Here is a 21956-nt window from a genome sequence, read left to right as displayed (position 1 = left end):
TACAGTTACAAGGTGAGGACAATGTCTATACAGTTACAAGGTGAGGACAATGTCTATACAGTTACAAGGTGAGGACAATGTCTATACAATTACAAGGTGAGGACTGACAGTGTGTAAAAAACAGTTAAAAGACCAGGTCTGCAGTGTATATTAGCATTTAATCTGGCTACACTTTGTAATGTAACCACTGTTGTAGAGCGCTTAATGGCTTTGCTATTGATTCCACACAATTAAAAACACTAGAAGACCACAGAACCCTTACACAAATAAAGAAGAGTGTTTAGACAATTGTTTTACAGAACCTGTTTTTTTCTGCGAGTTCATGTTTTATTTTCCCTGATCTTGAATGCATGAGATAAAATAATCAATTGAAGGAGCAGATAGGAAAGCCTTGCTACGGTCTGTAGGTCTACAGGTTATAACTCACAGATAGGAAAGCCTTGCTACGGTCTGTAGGTCTACAGGTTGTAACTCACAGATAGGAAAGCCTTGTTACAGTCGGTAGGTCTACAGGGTATAACTCACAGAAAGGAAAGCCTTGTTACGGTCTGTAGGTCTACAGGTTATAACTCTCAGATAGTAAAGCCTTGTTACGGTCGGTAGGTCTACAGGCTATAACTCACAGATAGGAAAGCCTGGTTACGGTATGTAGGTCTACAGGCTATAACTCACAGATAGGAAAGCCTCGTTACGGTCGGTACGTCTACAGGTTATAACTCACAGATAGGAAAGCCTCGTTACAGTCGGTAGGTCTACAGGCTATAACTCACAGATAGGAAAGCCTTGTTGCAGTCTGTAGGTCTACAGGCTATAACTCACAGATAGGAAAGCCTGGTTACGGTATGTAGGTCTACAGGCTATAACTCACAGATAGGAAAGCCTGGTTACGGTATGTAGGTCTACAGGCTATAACTCACAGATAGGAAAGCCTTGTTACAGTCGGTAGGTCCACAGCCTATAACTCACAGATAGGAAAGCCTTGTTACGGTATGTAGGTCTACAGGCTATAACTCACAGATAGGAAAGCCTTGTTACGGTATGTAGGTCTACAGGCTATAACTCACAGATAGGAAAGCCTTGTTACAGTCGGTAGGCCTACAGGTTATAACTCACAGAAAGGAAAGCCTTGTTACGGTCTGTAGGTCTACAGGCTATAATTCACAGATAGGAAAGCCTTGTTACGGTCTGTAGGTCTACAGGTTATAACTCTCAGATAGTAAAGCCTTGTTACGGTCGGTAGGTCTACAGGCTATAACTCACAGATAGGAAAGCCTCGTTACGGTCGGTACGTCTACAGGTTATAACTCACATATAGGAAAGCCTTGTTATGGTCGGTAGGTCTACAGGCTATAACTCACAGATAGGAAAGCCTCGTTACGGTCGGTACGTCTACAGGTTATAACTCACAGATAGGAAAGCCTCGTTACGGTCGGTACGTCTACAGGTTATAACTCACATATAGGAAAGACTTGTTATGGTCGGTAGGTCTACAGGTTATAACTCACAGATAGGAAAGCCTTGTTACGGTCGGTACGTCTACAGGTTATAACTCACATATAGGAAAGCCTTGTTATGGTCGGTAGGTCTACAGGTTATAACTCACAGATAGGAAAGCCTTGTTATGGTCGGTAGGTCTACAGGTTATAACTCACAGATAGGAAAGGCTTGTTACGGTCGGTACGTCTACAGGTTATAACTCACACATAGGAAAGCCTTGTTATGGTCGGTAGGTCTACAGGGTATAACTCACAGATAGGAAAGCCTTGTTACGGGCTGTAGGTCTACAGGTTATAACTCACAAATAGGAGAGCCTTGTTACGGTCTGTAGGTCTAGAGGTTATTACTCAATGTGTAGGTGGATCAAGGTTATCGATACAGACTCTGCCTTGGTAACCCACAAATAGGGTTCGGCCATTTTAATAGTTTCACAATTTGAAAAAGAGATCCCAGAGGTAGGTCTACAGGTTATAACTCACAGATAGGAAAGCGTTGCTACGGTCTGTAGGTCTACAGGCTATAACTCACAGATAGGAAAGCCTTGTTACGGTTGGTAGGTCTACAGGCTATAACTCACAGATAGGAAAGACTTGTTACGGTCTGTAGGTCTACAGGTTATAGCTCACAAATAGGAAAGCCTTGTTACGGTCTGTAGGTCTAGAGGTTATAACTCACAGATAGGAAAGCCTTGCTACGGTCTGTAGGTCTACAGGCTATAACTCAAAGATAGGAAAGCCTTGTTACGGTCTGTAGGTCTAGAGGTTATAACTCACAGATAGGAAAGCCTTGCTACGGTCTGTAGGTCTACAGGCTATAACTCAAAGATAGGAAAGCCTTGTTACGGTCTGTAGGTCTGGAGGTTATTACTCAATGTGTAGGTGGATCAAGGTTATCGATACAGACTCTGCCTTGGTAACCCACAAATAGGGTTCGGCCATTCTAATAGTTTCACAATTTGAAAAAGAGATCCCAGAGGTAGGTCTACAGGTTATAACTCACAGATAGGAAAGCCTTGCTACGGTCTGTAGGTCTACAGGCTATAACTCAAAGATAGGAAAGCCTTGTTACGGTCTGTAGGTCTACAGGGTATAACTCACAGATAGGAAAGCCTTGTTACGGGCTGTAGGTCTACAGGTTATAACTCACAAATAGGAAAGCCTTGTTACGGTCTGTAGGTCTAGAGGTTATTACTCAATGTGTAGGTGGATCAAGGTTATCGATACAGACTCTGCCTTGGTAACCCACAAATAGGGTTCGGCCATTTTAATAGTTTCACAATTTGAAAAAGAGATCCCAGAGGGATTTCGGCTCCCACCATTGCACCATCTTCATTAGTTCTTTGTAAGTTCGATCTTCTCTCTTCTTTCCTCTAATCTGTTTGATCGAGTCATGTTAACAGTAAATGCACCTTGAGGTAACTTTTGATCTAACCTTAATACTGATGTGTATGAAAGCCAATCTTCAAAGTGAGTTTGTCATTTCATATATTTACTAGTACAGTATAAATGTGAAAGAAATAGAATCGATCATTGCAATGAATGATGATGGTGGGCTTAAAATTCTGTACACCGCCTCCATCTTAGATAGGGTACCAGCCTCTTAATACAGATTTTGTAAATAATTGCCTAGCTACATTCTAACATCTTCCTAGGCTAGTTTGAAAGTCAGACATCCACGAGATCGAAAGTATTTATAAATAACAGATTGCAGAGATGGAGAACAGTTTACCTCCATCTGTATCTGGTTACTAGTGCCACTGTTTCTTACGAATTGTTTAATCTTGATCTCTGTGCAAGACAAGATATCACATGGAAGAAAGTTGGTGAAAACTGTTCATTATGTTCATAGTTTTTGTAAAACATCTTCATGGCTGTAATAAGTTTATGAAGGTTTACACAGTACAGGGAGGACAAGGCTGTAATAAGCTTATGAAGGTTTACACAGTACAGGTAGGACACGGCTGTAATAAGCTCATGAAGGTTTACACAGTACAGGGAGGACAAGGCTTTAATAAGCTTATGAAGGTTTACTCAGTACAGGTAGGACACGGCTGTAATAAGCTTATGAAGGTTTACACAGTACAGGGAGGACAAGGCTGTAATAAGCTTATGAAGGTTTACTCAGTACAGGTAGGACACGGCTGTAATAAGCTTATGAAGGTTTACACAGTACAGGGAGGACATGGCTGTAATAAGCCTATGCAGGTTTACACAGTACAGGGAGGACACAGCTGTAATAAGCTTATGAAGGTTTACACAGTAAAGGGAGGACACAGGACACGGCTGTAATATGATGTCATTAAAATCTTTAGGAAATGATGTTGCTGTAATACATTGATTGTGCCTGTGATAACATAAATACAGGATAAGATACCACTGTAATATCGCCTAAAACAGAAAACGTCACTGTAACGTTAACTTTGTCTGTTGTAAACGTTTACAGGACATCCCTGTAATATGATGATTATGTTTGTGATGCTGTTAACACTTACAGGCTGTAATGTTAACTGGGTCTTATGTAAACATTTACAGGACATCCCTGTAATATGATGATTATGTTTGTGATGCTGTTAACACTTACAGGCTGTAATGTTAACTGTGTCTTATGTAAACATTTACAGGACATCCCTGTAATATGATGATTATGTTTGTGATGCTGTTAACACTTACAGGCTGTAATGTAAACTGTGTCTGATGTAAACATTTACAGGACATCCCTGTAATATGTTGATTATGTTTGTGATGCTGTTAACACTTACAGGCTGTAATGTTAACTGTGTCTGATGTAAACGTTTACAGGACATCCCTGTAATATGTTGATTATGTTTTTGATGCTGTTAATACTTACAGGGGAGGACATCGCTGTAACCTTAACTTTGTCTGATGTAAAAATTTACAGGATTTCCTTGTAATATGTTTATTATGTTTGTGATGCTGTTAACACTTACAGGGGAGGACATCGCTGTAACGATTCTTGCGGAGGTTGGATGGATCACTGGCGACCTTGGTACTGTTGGGGTCAGCTTCGTAGGCTCCTAGTCCCTCCCACTCTCGGTCCAAACGGTCATTGTTCTTCAGGTGATCCTCCATGTAGGACTGTAATACAAGCACTTAATTATAGAAAATACCACATATCATCTCGGTTAGAAAACATTATGTTATCAAATTTCAGGATGAAGTTGATAAAATAAGTATCAACATGGTGATTAGTGCCTTAAATACATTTGATTTGTAGTAGAGTTATCTCGACTCCCTTTGAATTTTAACTAGTAGTCTTTATTGTAATACATATATAAAGAATGACCCTATAGTGACATTTATACGTTTAATCTTGTGAATCTTTCAATTATGAAATTGGTTAATTTAAATACAATCATTATTGCTCAGGATTTAATTAATTTGTTCAATTCATTTCCCTAAGTAGCATCTATATCTACTAACGAACTAAAAACAAAAAATAAAATGATACTGACCAGCACAATGTGTCCTGTGGAAATGTCCATGTTGGAACTGACCGGTTCCTCACTCCTAGAATTAGCATGAAGAATGATTTTTTCAGTTCGACAAATTGGATTAACATCATACTCAAAGCTCCAACTCTTCACATGTTGGAAAGTATCTAAACTTCTCCCTGCCATCTGTCTGAATGGCATTACAGGTCAGAGGTCACAGTTCAAGGGTCACAAATCAGAGGTCACCAGCAAAGTTTGCTCATAGATCAGAGTTCGAAATCAAATATCACAGGATGCAAAGTTTATTGAGCATTACCAACTCTTTACCTCTCTTGAAATCGTATTGACAATTGTGATGGCAGGATTTGAAGCAATAACCAATTAAATGGTGGTTCACTCATTATTACTGTTGAACTTAGTGCATATAGTCAAAACATCCACCATGTATTCCTCTACATAGATATTATCAAAATTAATTCCTGACCAATTAATGCATACAATCCTCTAAGAATGGTGTAAATGTTTCTATATATATATCACAGTGTACAAACAATCAGAAAGAAAATGTTCAGCAGATGAAATAGTTTTGCATAGCTATGATATAAACTGATGTGTCAACATACACAGTTAAAGTGTTCAGCATTGGGACAGAGAGATTTAGTACTTATTGCAATAACAACAAATGTAACGGTAACAGATTGGGTGGTTATTTAAATAGTCAAGATATTGGTTTTTTATATAGAAGTTCGATACACAGTGTTGTCCTATACAGGTATTGCATCTGATGTAGTCAGGTGCGTCAATCTTTAACGATCATTTGATGGCAGGTACACAGGTGTTGATTAAAACATGTAAACCCCATGTACAGGTATTTCTACAAAGAGTCGAGTGTGTCCCACCTGAACACCAGATGTCACACACGATGCATGTTACAGTCTTTTGGCAACAGGAGTTTCCCTCAGGAGGTGTTAACTGTAGTAACTATATGTGTGTCTTTTAACATCACTACCACAAACACTGGTGTAATGCTCATCTCCACCAAGGTTGTAATTCCCTCCATCTCCTCCAGTGAAACGGCAAAACAGGTATAAACTGATTATACTCAAATCAGATTGTAATCGCAGTTCTTCAGTATCTTACAAAGTTTTACAAATATGTCACTTAAATATTGTGTAAAAATTTGTTTTCTTTAAAACATCAAAACATGTCATCACATTATACCACACAACGGTTCAGGGTAATCAGCAGTATATGTAACTCCTGTTATAAAAATTCTCATTTAGAACCACACTAATTAACACATACGCTTGTACAAACTCACATCAATTATCACATATGGAGAGTTGCTTCGCCATAAAGAGGTGACATTATTTGTCAATAAACATTTGTAAATAATGAGTCATATTAATCTGTCACTCAATTCTGAATTCAATTTTGCACATCAAAATGTTTATAAAAAAATCGCGTATCTTTCTACATTCCGGAAGTCCATATATAGTAAATGTTGTAGCGTCCAACTATATCTGTATATATCCTTAGCGTCCACTTATATCTGTATATATCCTTAGCGTCCACCTATATCAGTATATATCTTTAGCGTCCACCTATATCTGTATATATTCTTAGCGTACACCTATATCAGTATATATCCTTAGCGTCTACCTATATCAGTATATATATCCTTAATTCTTAGTAGCGTCCACCTATATTGGTATATATCCTTAGCTTTCACCTATATCGGTATATATCCTTAGCGTTCACCTATATCGGTATTTATCCTTAGCGTCCACCTATATCTGTATATATCCTTATCGTCCACCTATATCAGTATATATCCTTCGCGTCCACCTATATCAGTATATATCGTTAGCGTCCAACTATATCTGTATATATCCTTAGCGTCCTCCTATATCAGTATATATCCTTAGCGTCCGCCTATATCTGTATATATCCTTAGCGTCCTCTTATATCTGTATATATCCTTAGCGTCCTCTTATATCTGTATATATCCTTAGCGTCCACTTATATCAGTATATATCCTTAGCGTCCGCCTATATCTGTATATATCCTTAGCGTCCAACTATATCAGTATATAGCCTTAGCGTCCTCTTATAGCAGTATATATCCTTAGCGTCCACCTATTTCAGTATATATCCTTAGCGTCCGCCTATATCTGTATATATCCTTAGCGTCCCCCTATATCAGTATATATCCTTAGCGTCTACCTATATCAGTATATATATCCTTAATACTTAGTATCGTCCACCTATATTGGTATATATCCTTAGCATTCACCTATATCGGTATATATCCTTAGCGTTCACCTATATCGGTATTTATCCTTAGCGTCCACCTATATCTGTATATATCCTTATCGTCCACCTATATCAGTATATATCCTTCGCGTCCACCTATATCAGTATATATCGTTAGCGTCCAACTATATCTGTATATATCATTAGCGTCCACCTATATCAGTATATTTCCTTAGCGTCCACCTATATCAGTATATATATCCTTAATTCTTAGTAGCGTCCACCTATATCAGTATATATCCTGAGCGTCCACCTATATCTGTATATATCCTTAGCTTCCACCTATATCAGTATATATCCTTAGCATCCACCTATATCAGTATATATCCTTAGCGTCCCCCTATATCAGTATATATCCTTAGCGTCCACCTATATCTGTATATATCCTTAGCGTCCACCTATCTCAGTATATATCCTTAGCGTCTACCTATATCAGTATATATATCCTTAATACTTAGTAGCGTCCACCTATATTGGTATATATCCTTAGCGTTCACCTATATCGGTATATATCCTTAGCGTCCACCTATATCTGTATATATCCTTAGCGTCCACCTATATCAGTATATATATCCTTAATACTTAGTAGCGTCCATCTGTATCTGTAGATATCCTTAGCGTCCACCTATATCGGTATATATCCTTAGCGTCTACCTATATAGGTATATATCCTTAACACCTAAGTACAGCTGTTTGTGACAGGGCGACAACCACAGCTACCATATGGTACATATCGACACAAATTATATGTCTGGAATATATTACACCCACTTCATCGTCACCATGGCAATCCTAATTCTGGCTGCAGGAACTGATGTCTTTTCTGTTTGTCACATGAGATGTTTTTACTATAGTAAGGTGGTCCACACAGAAAGGTCACTCTGGTGAGGGATCGCCTCTATTGCTCGTACACAGCTGTCAGCTTTACAACTCTCACCCCGACACAAAACAACCCTTAAAAACCCTGTACCTAATTCCATACACAGACTGTCACCCATCAACTGACAATACCATGTTAGTGTTTTATGGTAAGATCTGTATACTTTATGTTGTATTTATCATAACTGATTTGACTAGACCATATTTTATGCCAATGCCAGTCAGCGTAATTATACCCTGTACAAAGTCAGCGAAGCTAAATGATGACAGATGCAGTGAAATCCAGGAAGAATCAGTTTCCACACAAACTCCTAATTAACATGAAAGGGAGATTGACCCAATATGGCGGCTGATGATGAGATCTATCAAACATCATCCCTTCCCTGTTCATAAAATGATAAATGTTGTCATTAAAAATTGTGTGTGATCTATTGCTATCCTCCAGGTACTGAAATTTACACAATGTTTTATTGAACCTCATCTTTACGACGCTCAAACACCTACATAGCCCTGATGATTTATGGCAGCGCAATAGATACCATCATTTTAATGTAAGAGTCCAAAAATATTTTTTATATATTTCTGTGGATTACTGCTGATTTATTACAGTAAAATGTTCACCGTTATCAAATACCTATAATAAACACTTGTTTTATGATTTATTTTATTGTTGTCCAGGAATTCTTTTATAGAAACAGAATAATTATTTCTGTTTTTTTATTTCACACTAATGCCTACATATATTTTGTTGTCATATCAAAATCTATTATATATATATAACAGTTGTGGAAATTATATAAATTTCTCCTTATATGGCTGTGTAAAATGACCCAGATGTATATGCTCAATCAACTGTTACCCAGTGTCTTTATTGTTGTATGTTGAAATTTCTATCAGTCATTGATTTCCCACTTTTAAAGTCTCTTATATATCTCAGAAATTGTCCTTTTGTAATTCTGAATAAACAAACTTCATATTTCAGATAACCGCCTCTGATGTCATACCTTCTCAAAACGATAACAAAAATCAGATTTATCTAACAATTGTAAAAGGACACTAAAACAAGGATGAATTAATGTGGTAGTGTTGTTGGAATATACGCTGTTGATTTTGCTAGGATTGGTCAGTAGACTTGGTCCAGTGTTAGTGACTTGTACAAATGGAAGATGACAGCGTGTTGATAACAGTTGGTCTGGAATCCACTCCTGGCTATCCACAATCTCTAACTGTAAATACTGGTGGCAGCATTAATACTGCACACATGCAAGCTTAGATCCGACCAGAAATTCACTCTCGCCTAAAACACCAAAACTGCACACCAATCTCCATACTAGCCTAAAACACCAAAACTGCATCATACACATGCACAGCTCCTGATCTGTATCCAGCAGTGCACCAGTCTGAGGATTGATAAAACCTTTTGCGTCCCCGTGCCACATGCAGGGTTTGTGTTCTACCCAGTCAGCAGATCAATCAATCCTTTTGGTTCCAATATGCAAGAATGATAAAAATTTCAATCAAAAACCCTAATGATCTGCAAGAACAACAAAAGCTTGATGCTGACGATCGGAGAAAGAGGACAAAATCTGCCACTGAGTCGGCAAATGTGCCATTTGTACTACAATTGCTGTCTGTCTGTGAAAGACGTCGCCCAAACACACACAAATGATGGAGAATGCAGGAAAAGTTGTCAGTAATTTGGTCTTGAGTGAAGGATGCCGTTCTGGCTGAGGCGTGAATATTACAGAATCACGCTACTTCATCAGAGAAGCTGCTGGTCCTTTAAACCTCCAAATTGTACGGCTACAGAGACCAGGCCACCTATTTAACATCCAAGGGTACGAGTGTTGATGTATTTCCTATAAACCTGGTGGCAGCTGTGGACTACATGTTACACAGTTTGAAGTGACGATCAGTCTATCATTAACCTTTCAGTCTCTGATATGTATGACACAAATAATGAATACAGTCTCTCCGTCATCTAGTTTTCCATGAAGTTTCAATCGACGCTGACAACGTGGTAATCAAATACACTACCAGACAAGTAAAGTTTGGACACGTGTGTGCGACACATGAGCATGCATAACATGTGACATGTTCATCCTTAAACCTCCAAATAAGGTTGGCATTGGTAGCAGCTGCCAGGCTCCGATCCTGCATCTGAATCATTTGTAGTAGTTATCACCTAATAGTTTGTGTAAGTACAATGTGTATTTAGCTGAGGGTGTATACAGTAGATACAGGTCCACCATTACTCCACCGTTACGGCAGCTGTCCGTCACATTGTACCACTATTACTTCTATAACAAGTCCATTTATGCGTGAAGTCTGTATCGGAGAATGGTGACAACATGCCAAATGTGATGTGCTGGGTGTCCCACGAGACTTTGTCTCACGCACTTCCGAGTACGTATCCACATGCTAATCAAGCCGTAGCTGTACCATGCTGAAGTCGAGCCGCACGACGTACACACTTGTGTTGTACCAGTGCCTTAGTCATTGATTTCTGTGTGTGAATTGTCGCAGGATTTCGGCTCTGTCGGACACTCTATACTAACGGCCCATAACGACACTTAGTTGCACGAAACACCTCGAGGTGAGGACTGAAACGTTAACTGTAACTTATCCCCCCTCCAATCAAAACTCTGGCAGAGTAGATATGCTATGTGTCTCAGTGATAGCAATATTTACTATTTACAATTTCGCAGAATAGACTTAAGCCCAAATGTTTAACTGATCGAATACCTAAATATAGGCTTATAAATTCTTAATTTACCACTTTACAAGAAATCTTTATAACTGGAGCAGAATGTAATTAAAACCTCAGACATTGCCTTATATATGGTAAATAAGTCAGTTGTACAAACCATTCTCCCTATAGATAACAATGCCCTCTCAGGGCTCCATTGTTGTACAAAGTACCTGTCACGCAACATCGGCATTATGTAAGTCGGAACACTCAAAGGCTTTTCTGAACCTCCTATGTTGATAACACTGCTACTGGTCAACCATGAAAATTTAAAACCCCAGAAGCGTATATACATGATATTGATTCGAGACATTTCTTTGACTATTATTATATATTATGAAACCTTGTTTGTTCTTTCTCTTTAGAACGCACACCTTGACATATGTGTTGATGCCATTTTGTATTTATATTCGGTTTGGTATGGTTATGTAGCCGAAAGTTTAATAGAAAACAAATTATTTCTATCAGCTAATACACCTTTTTACGATTGGATCACCAAAACAATATGCTATTCAAGGACATCGTCCTGACTTGTGACATTAAAATTGGTAGTAAATTTTAGATACTTACATGACTGAAAAGTCATCAGTCGTAACCATGAAAAATGAAATTGTGATTTTTAATAACGTTGTGAGCTGTCCTATTGGATGAGAAAAAACCCATAAACATCACCTGACAATTTACAAAGAAGAGGGGACACTAAACTAATCCAACAGAATGTTACGCTGAGAAATCAAGAGTATGTTATGTAAAGTAATGTCCCTCAAAGCCATGTCACAGAGATACCACTGTCAGGCGAGGTGAAGCTAAACATTAGAGACATGCAGGAGGACTATATATAGCTAGTGTGATCCATTTTCTATCAAGCAGTTTTTCTAATCCAATTACTGCCAATGGAAAATTGCGCTTATTTCATTTGACTGTTGCATGAATTCAGGTCATAGATCAATTTCGAAGTATTACTTGAACACGTCTTTGAATTTCTATCCAACAAATAGAAAAAGTCTTGTAGAAAATAAAAATTCTGTTTTGTTTTTATTCACAAGTAACACAACTTCAAATACACTAACACCAATTAATTTAAAAAAAACACATACAAAAAAAATATGTTACATAGGTTATGCGCTTGCATAGATTCTTGAAGTGTTTTCTTTTTATGGCAACCACATTTTACTGTTTAATCTTAACCAAGAACCAAAACATAGAATTTGACACCAAAAGGAAATGGAAGTGAGGGTAGAAATTGGATGGTATCTTACATGCCATGCCCTTATATCTGCGGCCTTATATAAATTAAATTTTCTTAGAAACTTCAATCTGCCAATCCCAAGAGATACATCGATTGAATCCACGTCACGTACAAGTTCCATTCCTACAGAATATGGCTGTGCATTTAATCCAGAGGGTGAGTAACATTTCAATGACCAGCTCGCTGGTAACTATCTTGAGCATTCGCCACTTCCTGCCAATGCCCTAACTGTATCTGGGATTTTCTGTGGAGAATACAAGACTAATGTTACATTGATGTTTCCTCTTTTTAAGCTCCAGCTATGATCAAAGATTTCCACTTTCCTGTGTGCAGGGATCAAAGAGATGATCTCTATCAGGCACAGGTAAAAATTGCAGGTAACAAATGATGGCAATCAGCCACAGGTAACTACTCCAGGAAAGAGGGATTTCATCATAAAAATAGATGAACCTTGGTCCTGGAGACCACAGTAGTAAAATGTAGAGCTATCGTTCAGGCTGATAATTTGCTTTAATTTGTAGTAATTATCACACACACATAAAACAGAGCCTGGTGTGTAGGGCTTCAGTACATCAAAGTACACGCAACCAGCCGAGTCTCATTATTTGTGGGGAAGCCTTTTCAATCCTAGAAAAAAAAATCTGATAATTTCGAGTTTGTGAATTAAGGTTTGGAATGAAGATTGTTTAGGTGAGCGCATAAAGACATTGCGACTGTTTCTTAATGCATGAAAATCTGCCTTGCACCCATGCACACCACAAACATTTATTTTAAATTAAAGGAAATGAAAGGAAACGAAAGATAAAATAATAAGAAATAGAAAGAAGGGCAAAGTAAGAGTAAGGGAAAACAAGAAGGGATAATGGAGAAGAGATTAGATTTTGGTGGTTGATTGCTTGAAGGAATGTAAGAATGTGGCCGTCTGGTTGCCTAGCCCAGTTTAATGTCCAGCATTGATCAGGACTCGTACCGTTACAGCGACTCCGACTATAATCACTCGGCTGATATTGAATCTGATGCTTCCTCCAATCACTCCTATTAGTGTTTCATATAAAGCCGAGATTGGTTTTCTGTTTAATAGCTTCAGGGGGAAAACTTAAATTAAGGAGTCTATTTATTTGAAACAATGCGGTATTCTTGCAGTCTGTTGCTACATACAAAATTATAAGCTCTCCCTAAAATACATGATCGTTATAAAAAAAGAAATCATATTTTGCCAGTGTAGGTTAAAACATTTACATGAATATTAGCCTATATAGCTGTAACTAAAATGCAATTGATCTCGTGCACTTAAAACCTCCAAACAGAATTAATCTACCGCTAAATATACCTCTTTACATTTGTACAACTAATCTACCACTAAATATACCTCTTTATATTTGTACAATTAATCTACCACTAATTATACCTATTTTATATTTGTACAATTAATCTACCGCTAAATATACCTATTTATATTTGTACAATTAATCTACTGCTAAATATACCTATTTACATTTGTACAATTAATCTACCGCTAAATATTCCTCTTTACATTTATACAATTAATCTATCGCTAAATATTCCTCTTTATATTTGTACAATTAATCTACCGCTAAATATTCCTCTTTACATTTATACAATTAATCTATCGCTAAATATTCCTCTCTATATTTGTACAATTAATCTACCGCTAAATATTCCTCTTTACATTTATACAATTAATCTGTCGCTAAATATTCCTCTTTATATTTGTACAATTAATCTACCGCTAAATATTCCTATTTATATTTGTACAATTAATCTACTGCTAAATATACCTCTTTATATTTGTACAATTAATCTTCCACTAAATATACCTCTTTGTATTTGTACAATTAATCTACCACTATATATACCTCTGTGTATTTGTACAATTATTCTACCACTAAATATACCTCTTTGTATTGTACAATTAATCTCCCACTAAATATACCTCTTTATATTTGTACAATTAATCTTCCACTAAATATACCTCTTTGTATTTGTACAATTAATCTACCACTAAATATGCCTCTTTGTATTTGTCCAATTAATCTACCACTAAATATACCTCTTTATATTGTACAATTAATCTACCACTAAATATCCCTATTTATATTGTACAATTAATCTACCACTAAATATATATATTTATATTGTACAATTAATCTACCACTAAATATCCCTATTTATATTGTACAATTAATCTACCACTAAATATCCCTATTTATATTGTACAATTAATCTACCACTAAATATACCTCTTCGTATTTGTACAATTAATCTACCACTAAATATACCTGTTTGTATTTGTACAATTAATCTACCACTAAATATGCCTCTTTGTATTTGTCCAATTAATCTACCACTAAATATACCTCTTTATATTTGTACAAATAATCTACCACTAAATATACCTCTTTATATTTGTACAATTAATCTACTACTAAATATACCTCTTTATATTGTACAATTAATCTACCACTAAATATGCCTCTTTGTATTTGTCCAATTAATCTACCACTAAATATACCTCTTTATATTGTACAATTAATCTACCACTAAATATCCCTATTTATATTGTACAATTAATCTACCACTAAATATCCCTATTTATATTGTACAATTAATCTACCACTAAATATCCCTATTTATATTGTACAATTAATCTACCACTAAATATCCCTCTTTGTATTTGTACAATTAATCTACCACTAAATATTCCTCTTTGTATTTGTACAATTAATCTACCACTAAATATACCTATTAATATTGTACAATTAATCTACCACTAAATATATCTATTTATATTGTACAATTAATCTACCACTAAATATATCTCTTTATATTGTACAATTAATCTACCACTAAATATCCCTCTTTATATTTGTACAATTAATCTACCACTAAATCTACCTCTTTGTATTTGTACAATTAATCTACCACTATATATACCTCTGTGTATTTGTACAATTATTCTACCACTAAATATACCTCTTTGTATTGTACAATTAATCTCCCACTAAATATACCTCTTTATATTTGTACAATTAATCTTCCACTAAATATACCTCTTTGTATTTGTACAATTAATCTACCACTAAATATACCTATTTATATTTGTACAATTAATCTACCACTAAATATCCCTCTTTATATTTGTACAATTAATCTACTACTAAATATACCTCTTTATATTGTACAATTAACCTACCACTAAATATACCTCTTTATATTTGTACAATTAATCTTCCACTAAATATACCTCTTTGTATTTGTACAATTAATCTACCACTAAATATTCCTCTTTGTATTTGTACAATTAATCTACCACTAAATATTCCTCTTTGTATTTGTACAATTAATCTACCACTAAATATTCCTCTTTGTATTTGTACAATTAATCTACCACTAAATATGCCTCTTTGTATTTGTCCAATTAATCTACCACTAAATATACCTCTTTATATTTGTACAATTAATCTATCACTAAATATACCTCTTTGTATTTGTGCAATTAATCTACCACTAAATATACCTCTTTATATTGTACAATTAATCTACCACTAAATATACCTATTTATATTGCACAATTAATCTACCACTAAATATACCTCTTTGTATTGTACAATTAATCTACCACTTAATATTCCTATTTATATTGTACACTTAATCTACCACTAAATATACCTCTTTATATTGTACAATTAATCTACCACTAAATATACCTATTTATATTGTACAATTAATCTACCACTAAATATATATATTTATATTGTACAATTAATCTACCACTAAATATACCTATTTATATTTGTACAATTAATCTACCACTAAATATACCTATTTTATATTTGTACTAATGTTTATTTAAGTGCAAATAGTTCCGTACTTTGTAATATGTAACTAAAGCATTGAGTAGAAAAAATGAATGAAAACATAGGGTCTGATTGGATCTGATTGAATAAATCTCTAAAGAACAGACATATTTCTTTACAAGAATCTTCTTGTGTGTAGCTATCTATATATATAAACTGGTAAAATATTCTTCACAGCTTTGTGTAATTACATTTAATATCAGAAAATGCACAGTAGCAAAGAATCCATTAGGCACTGCAGAGCTATAATCTAGCAAACAATCCGTGAATACAATCACATCGTTATGTACAAAAATCAATAGTTTCAAAAATAATTTTTAAAATAATTAGTTTCAACAAATCTTTTTACTTATGTCAACAGAAACATATATTATAACATTTTTTTTTACCAATGGTTGTCAATGTTTAACTTCTGTTAACAGTTTATAACACCGTCAACATTAAACACATATTCTATGACACTTTATACCATGTCAACATCAACTACATTAGTTATATTAATTTCTTCTAATGTGGGGCCGACAGAATACAAATCGTTTTTTCTGTCTTCTGCTAAGGGGACATTTATTAAACAAAAATTGATCTCTTTCCGCCATTGCAACATTTGGGACCTCTATCATTTCTTTTCAATATTACCTTTTTTTGTGTGTGTGTGTGTGTGTGTGTGTGTGTGTGTGTGTGTGGGTGTGTGTGTGTGTGGGTGTGTGTGTGGGTGTGTGTGTGGGTGTGGGTGTGGGTGTGGGTGTGTGTGTGTGTGTGTGTGTGGGGGGGGTCTACATAAGTGCCTGTCTTCATTTTACCTCTGCTGTTGCAAAGACTTTAAACCCCAAACATTCTCTGTAGCGATTACATTCTCTGTAGCGATTACATTCTCTGTAGCAATTACATTCTCTGTAGCGATTACATTCTCTGTAGCAATTAATTCTTCATCATCTTATTAACAGTCTATATAGTCTAAATTTATAATCAAAGATTGTCCCCGTGTACAAAATGAGACAGCGAGCACACAGGATGAGCCAGGAGATGGTAGAGCAGAATTGATCCACGGCACCCGACCTATACTCTCGGTATGAGTCATGCATGTCGCAGCGTCAAGTACATGTTATACGTAAGACGGTCTGCTTTATTCAATCTTTAGCACATTACAATGTGATTTGTCTACAGAAAATTCTATAGTATAAACAATAACTGTTATCCATGACGTTTATGTATCATCTAAATCTGTCATTTAGTGTTGTTGTACTTCTGTGCAGGGACAAGCTAAATAAAGGTTACAATAACTTCATTTTTTGTACACTTTTTACACATATTATATATATACAAAAGGCAAAAAACATACCAAGAATAGTCTTTTACAAATCACATTTTATATTAATTTGTTAATTTACACCTTATGTTTAGCAAACGCTTCCACACGAAGCTGTTGTACGATAATCAACAAACTGTGTACTAGCTGTATGGTTATCGACACATGTCGACTCCTGCTGCACGGAATGCATGTTAAACTCTTAATTAGAAGCAATATCTGCAGCGATTTTTTTCAAGAAAAATCTGATTGTAGGGTTGAACATGAACCAGGGGAGGTAAGTTCGTCGCTGAAGGAAATAGTGAAAAAATGGTGATGGATTTTTTTTTATAAAATTCTGGAGAAAGGAAGGGTGTTTGTTCCATGTATGATATCTAGTCATGGAGATTAGAATCTTAAAACGTGAAACATGAAAAAATAAATAAAAAATTGATGGACATGATGTCCCAATTAACCTGTGCAGGTTAAGGGAAAAATAGGTGTGCTGTATCCTTTATGATCGTATGAATGTACAAATGTGAGGCCCCCTGCAGAGTCATATGGGTTCTCTTCGGTCTTCTGTTTAAGACGTATTGAAGGAAACAAGTCTGCCCTGCTGTACCTGTACCCATTGTAACACTTAGCTGGGAACTCTTCTTTCCTACATTCTGTTCTTTTTGGTAGAGTATTCCTTAAGGCACCAGTCAACAGGTAATCCAAGGTCAGGGTAATGTGACCCCTGGAGACCATACAACTCTATCCAGATTGTCACAGGTGACAACAGACAATTTATACTGACCCTAAAACAGCTCCATTATCCCCGGACTCCACCTTCATAGGAATTTATCTGTTTATCCCCGGACTCCACCTTCATAGGAATTTATCTGTTAATCTCCAGACTCCACCTTCATAGGAATTTATCTGTTTATCTCCGGACTCCACCTTCATAGGAATTTATCTGTTTATCTCCTGACTCCACCTTCATAGGAATTTATCTGTTATCTACGGACTCCACCTTCATAGGAATTGATCTGTTTATCTCCGGACTACACCTTCATAGGAATTGATCTGTTTATCTCCGGACTACACCTTCATAGGAATTTATCTGTTTATCTCCAGACTCCACCTTCATAGGAATTTATCTGTTTATCTCCTGACTCCACCTTCATAGGAATTTATCTGTTATCTCCGGACTCCACCTTCATAGGAATTTATATGTTTATCTCCGGACTCCACCTTCATAGGAATTGATCTGTTTATCTCCGGACTACACCTTCATAGGAATTTATCTGTTTATCTCCAGACTCCACCTTCATAGGAATTTATCTGTTTATCTCCTGACTCCACCTTCATAGGAATTTATCTGTTTATCTCCGGACTCCACCTTCATAGGAATTTATCTGTTTATCTCCGGACTCCACCTTCATAGGAATTTATCTGTTTATCTCCGGACTCCACCTTCATAGGAATTTATCTGTTTATCTCCGGACTCCACCTTCATAGGAATTTATCTGTTATCTCCGGACTCCACCTTCATAGGAATTTATCTGTTTATCTCCGGACTCCACCTTCATAGGAATTTATCTGTTTATCTCCTGACTGTTTTTTTTAATGTATCTCTTAATACTAATACCTAAACATCCAGACTTGACCTTCAGATGATATTCTAGAACTGGACTTGACCTTGAAATGTTTTTTTACTGAATCTGGACTTGTCATTAGGGTTTTAGGACTCTTTCATGCCCAAGGGTGTGAGATAGGGAAATTTCATCAGAACGGTTTTAAAATTAGGTAAAACTTGAGGCTTTTGCTGGGGACTTTTGCCAAAATTTTAAAATCAAAAGGCGATATCTCCCTATTCTACAGCCATGGGCTTGTTGAAGAGCATTTTCAATCATTCAATTTGCCAAAATAGCTATGTTTCTCAAAAACTGTGCAGATGCGTTTTGTCTGGTTACTATTTTAGAATATCGACATTTCAACACAGCAGGATTTAGTGAAAATGAATCAGCGAGATTCAACATTACCCGTTTCATTGAACTTATAGCTGGCCTAAATATATTAAATCCTAACTTTCTGATAACAACATATTATTTTAGCTTTCAATTTTATCATGTCCGTAGTTTCTATATTGTGGTATCTGAGATTTCTCGACTTAAAAATATGGCGTCTTTCCTGTATTATTGTGACATCACCCATATGAAATGGGTTGTAAAGATATAAATTTCTTACAGCCGTTACTTGCTCTGGATAAGGAGAAAATGTTTTTTTCTAAATCAACCTGGACTTAAGAACATTTTACTGCACAATATCACCATTGTAAAATGGCAGAGAAGGGCTAATTGGAAGCTGTGCTGATTTATTCTGGGAACCATTTGGCTACGAAGAACACCGTTGACAAGGTAACCTTTATAGCAAAGCCCCTAATTACTCCCTGCTTGACAAGGTAACCATTATAGCAAAGCCCCCTAAGCACTCCCTGCTTGACAAGGTAACAATTATAGCAAAGCCCCTAAGCATTCCCTGCTTGACAAGGTAACCATTATAGCAAAGCCCCTAAGCACTCCCTACTTAACAAAGTAACCATTATAGCAAAGCCCCTAAACACTCCCTGCTTGACAAGGTAACCATTATAGCAAAACCCCTAAACACTCCCTGCTTGACAAGGTAACCATTATAGCAAAGCCCCTAAGCACTCCCTGCTTGACAAGGTAACCATTATAGCAAAACCCCTAAACACTCCCTGCTTGACAAGGTAACCATTATAGCAAAGCCCTTAAGTACTCCCTGCTTGACAAGGTAACCATTATAGCAAAACCCCTAAACACTCCCTGCTTGACAAGGTAACCATTATAGCAATGCCCTTAAGCACTCCCTGCTTGACAAGGTAACCATTATAGCAATGCCCTTAAGCACTCCCTGCTTGACAAGGTAACCATTATAGCAAAACCCCTAAACACTCCCTGCTTGACAAGGTAACCATTATAGCAATGCCCTTAAGCACTCCCTGCTTGACAAGGTAACCATTATAGCAATGCCCTTAAGCACTCCCTGCTTGACAAGGTAACCATTATAGCAAAACCCCTAAACACTCCCTGCTTGACAAGGTAACCATTATAGCAATGCCCTTAAGCACTCCCTGCTTGACAAGGTAACCATTATAGCAAAACCCCTAAACACTCCCTGCTTGACAAGGTAACCATTATAGCAATGCCCTTAAGCACTCCCTGCTTGACAAGGTAACCATTATAGCAATGCCCTTAAGCACTCCCTGCTTGACAAGGTAACCATTATAGCAATGCCCTTAAGCACTCCCTGCTTGACAAGGTGACCATTATAGCAAAGCCCCTAAGCACTCCTTGCTTGACAAGGTAACCATTATAGCAATGCCCTTAAGCACTCCCTGCTTGACAAGGTGACCATTATAGCAAAGCCCCTAAGCACTCCCTACTTAACAAAGTAACCATTATAGCAAAGCCCCTAAACACTCCCTGCTTGACAAGGTAACCATTATAGCAAAACCCCTAAACACTCCCTGCTTGACAAGGTAACCATTATAGCAATGCCCTTAAGCACTCCCTGCTTGACAAGGTGACCATTATAGCAAAGCCCCTAAGCACTCCTTGCTTGACAAGGTAACCATTATAGCAAAACCCCTAAACACTCCCTGCTTGACAAGGTAACCATTATAGCAAAGCCGCTAAGCATTCCCTGCTGGACAAGGTAACCATTATAGCAAAGCCCCTAGGCGCTCCCTGCTTGACACTACCACCAGATGATCTGTGGGTCTTAATGGCAGGGCAAGGACTTCAGTCTTCCTTAAATAAAAAACCATCCATGATTCTATGAATTCCTGGCATGGAGAAAGATCCGTAATCTGACCACAGAAAATCAGATTACCTTGTTTATAGCAAAGCCCCTAATTACTCCCTGCTTGACAAGGTAACCATTATAGCAATGCCCTTAAGCACTCCCTGCTTGACAAGGTAACCATTATAGCAAAACCCCTAAACACTCCCTGCTTGACAAGGTAACCATTATAGCAAAACCCCTAAACACTCCCTGCTTGACAAGGTAACCATTATAGCAATGCCCTTAAGCACTCCCTGCTTGACAAGGTAACCATTATAGCAAAACCCCTAAACACTCCCTGCTTGACAAGGTAACCATTATAGCAAAGCCCCTAGGCACTCCCTGCTTGACACTACCACCAGATGATCTGTGGGTCTTAATGGCAGGACAAGGACTTCAGTCTTCCTTAAATAAAAATCCATCCATGATTCTATGAATTCCTGGCATGGAGAAAGATCTGTCATCTGACCACAGAAAATCAGATTACCTTGTCCTTGGTGAATCAAAAGTCAGGCTGTATAAGCTTCTATAGTGCAATTTAGTGACAGATTTTCTGTATCAGCTTCTATAGTGCAATTTAGTGACAGATTTTAAAGTCAGTTTACCTGTCTAATATAATAATAAGCTATATTCCCAAACAAGAGGCCCATGGGCCTTAACGGTCACCTGAGTCTACAATATTTTTTGTTGTTGTTGAAATATGTACCAATTTGAGTAAAAAATAGTATAATGTTAACTTAACTTTGTCAGGACCATGAGCTGATCATTCCTAGACCAATTTTAAGTGAGATCGGCCTATTA

At 36.7% G+C, this 21956-nt stretch overlaps 1 protein-coding gene across 1 annotated transcript in view; it reads right to left on the bottom strand.

The window, feature by feature from the left end:
• LOC110448041 (receptor-type tyrosine-protein phosphatase N2-like) overlaps window positions 1–21956 on the bottom strand; it is a 308722-nt gene that overhangs the window by 26565 nt on the left and 260201 nt on the right. Inside the window, exons 13-14 of the mRNA XM_021494072.1 lie at window positions 4970–5024; window positions 4445–4592 (exon numbers count right to left, since the gene is read on the bottom strand). Coding sequence (XP_021349747.1) covers window positions 4445–4592; window positions 4970–5024 — 203 coding nt within the window. The remainder of the gene's footprint in view (window positions 1–4444; window positions 4593–4969; window positions 5025–21956) is intronic.

The sequence above is a fragment of the Mizuhopecten yessoensis genome, unplaced genomic scaffold (assembly GCF_002113885.1).
Source record: "Mizuhopecten yessoensis strain PY_sf001 unplaced genomic scaffold, ASM211388v2 scaffold3805, whole genome shotgun sequence".
Taxonomy (NCBI): Eukaryota; Metazoa; Mollusca; class Bivalvia; order Pectinida; family Pectinidae; genus Mizuhopecten; species Mizuhopecten yessoensis.
Note: the sequence above shows the minus strand (reverse complement) of the source record. Positions and strands in the feature narration are given on the sequence as shown.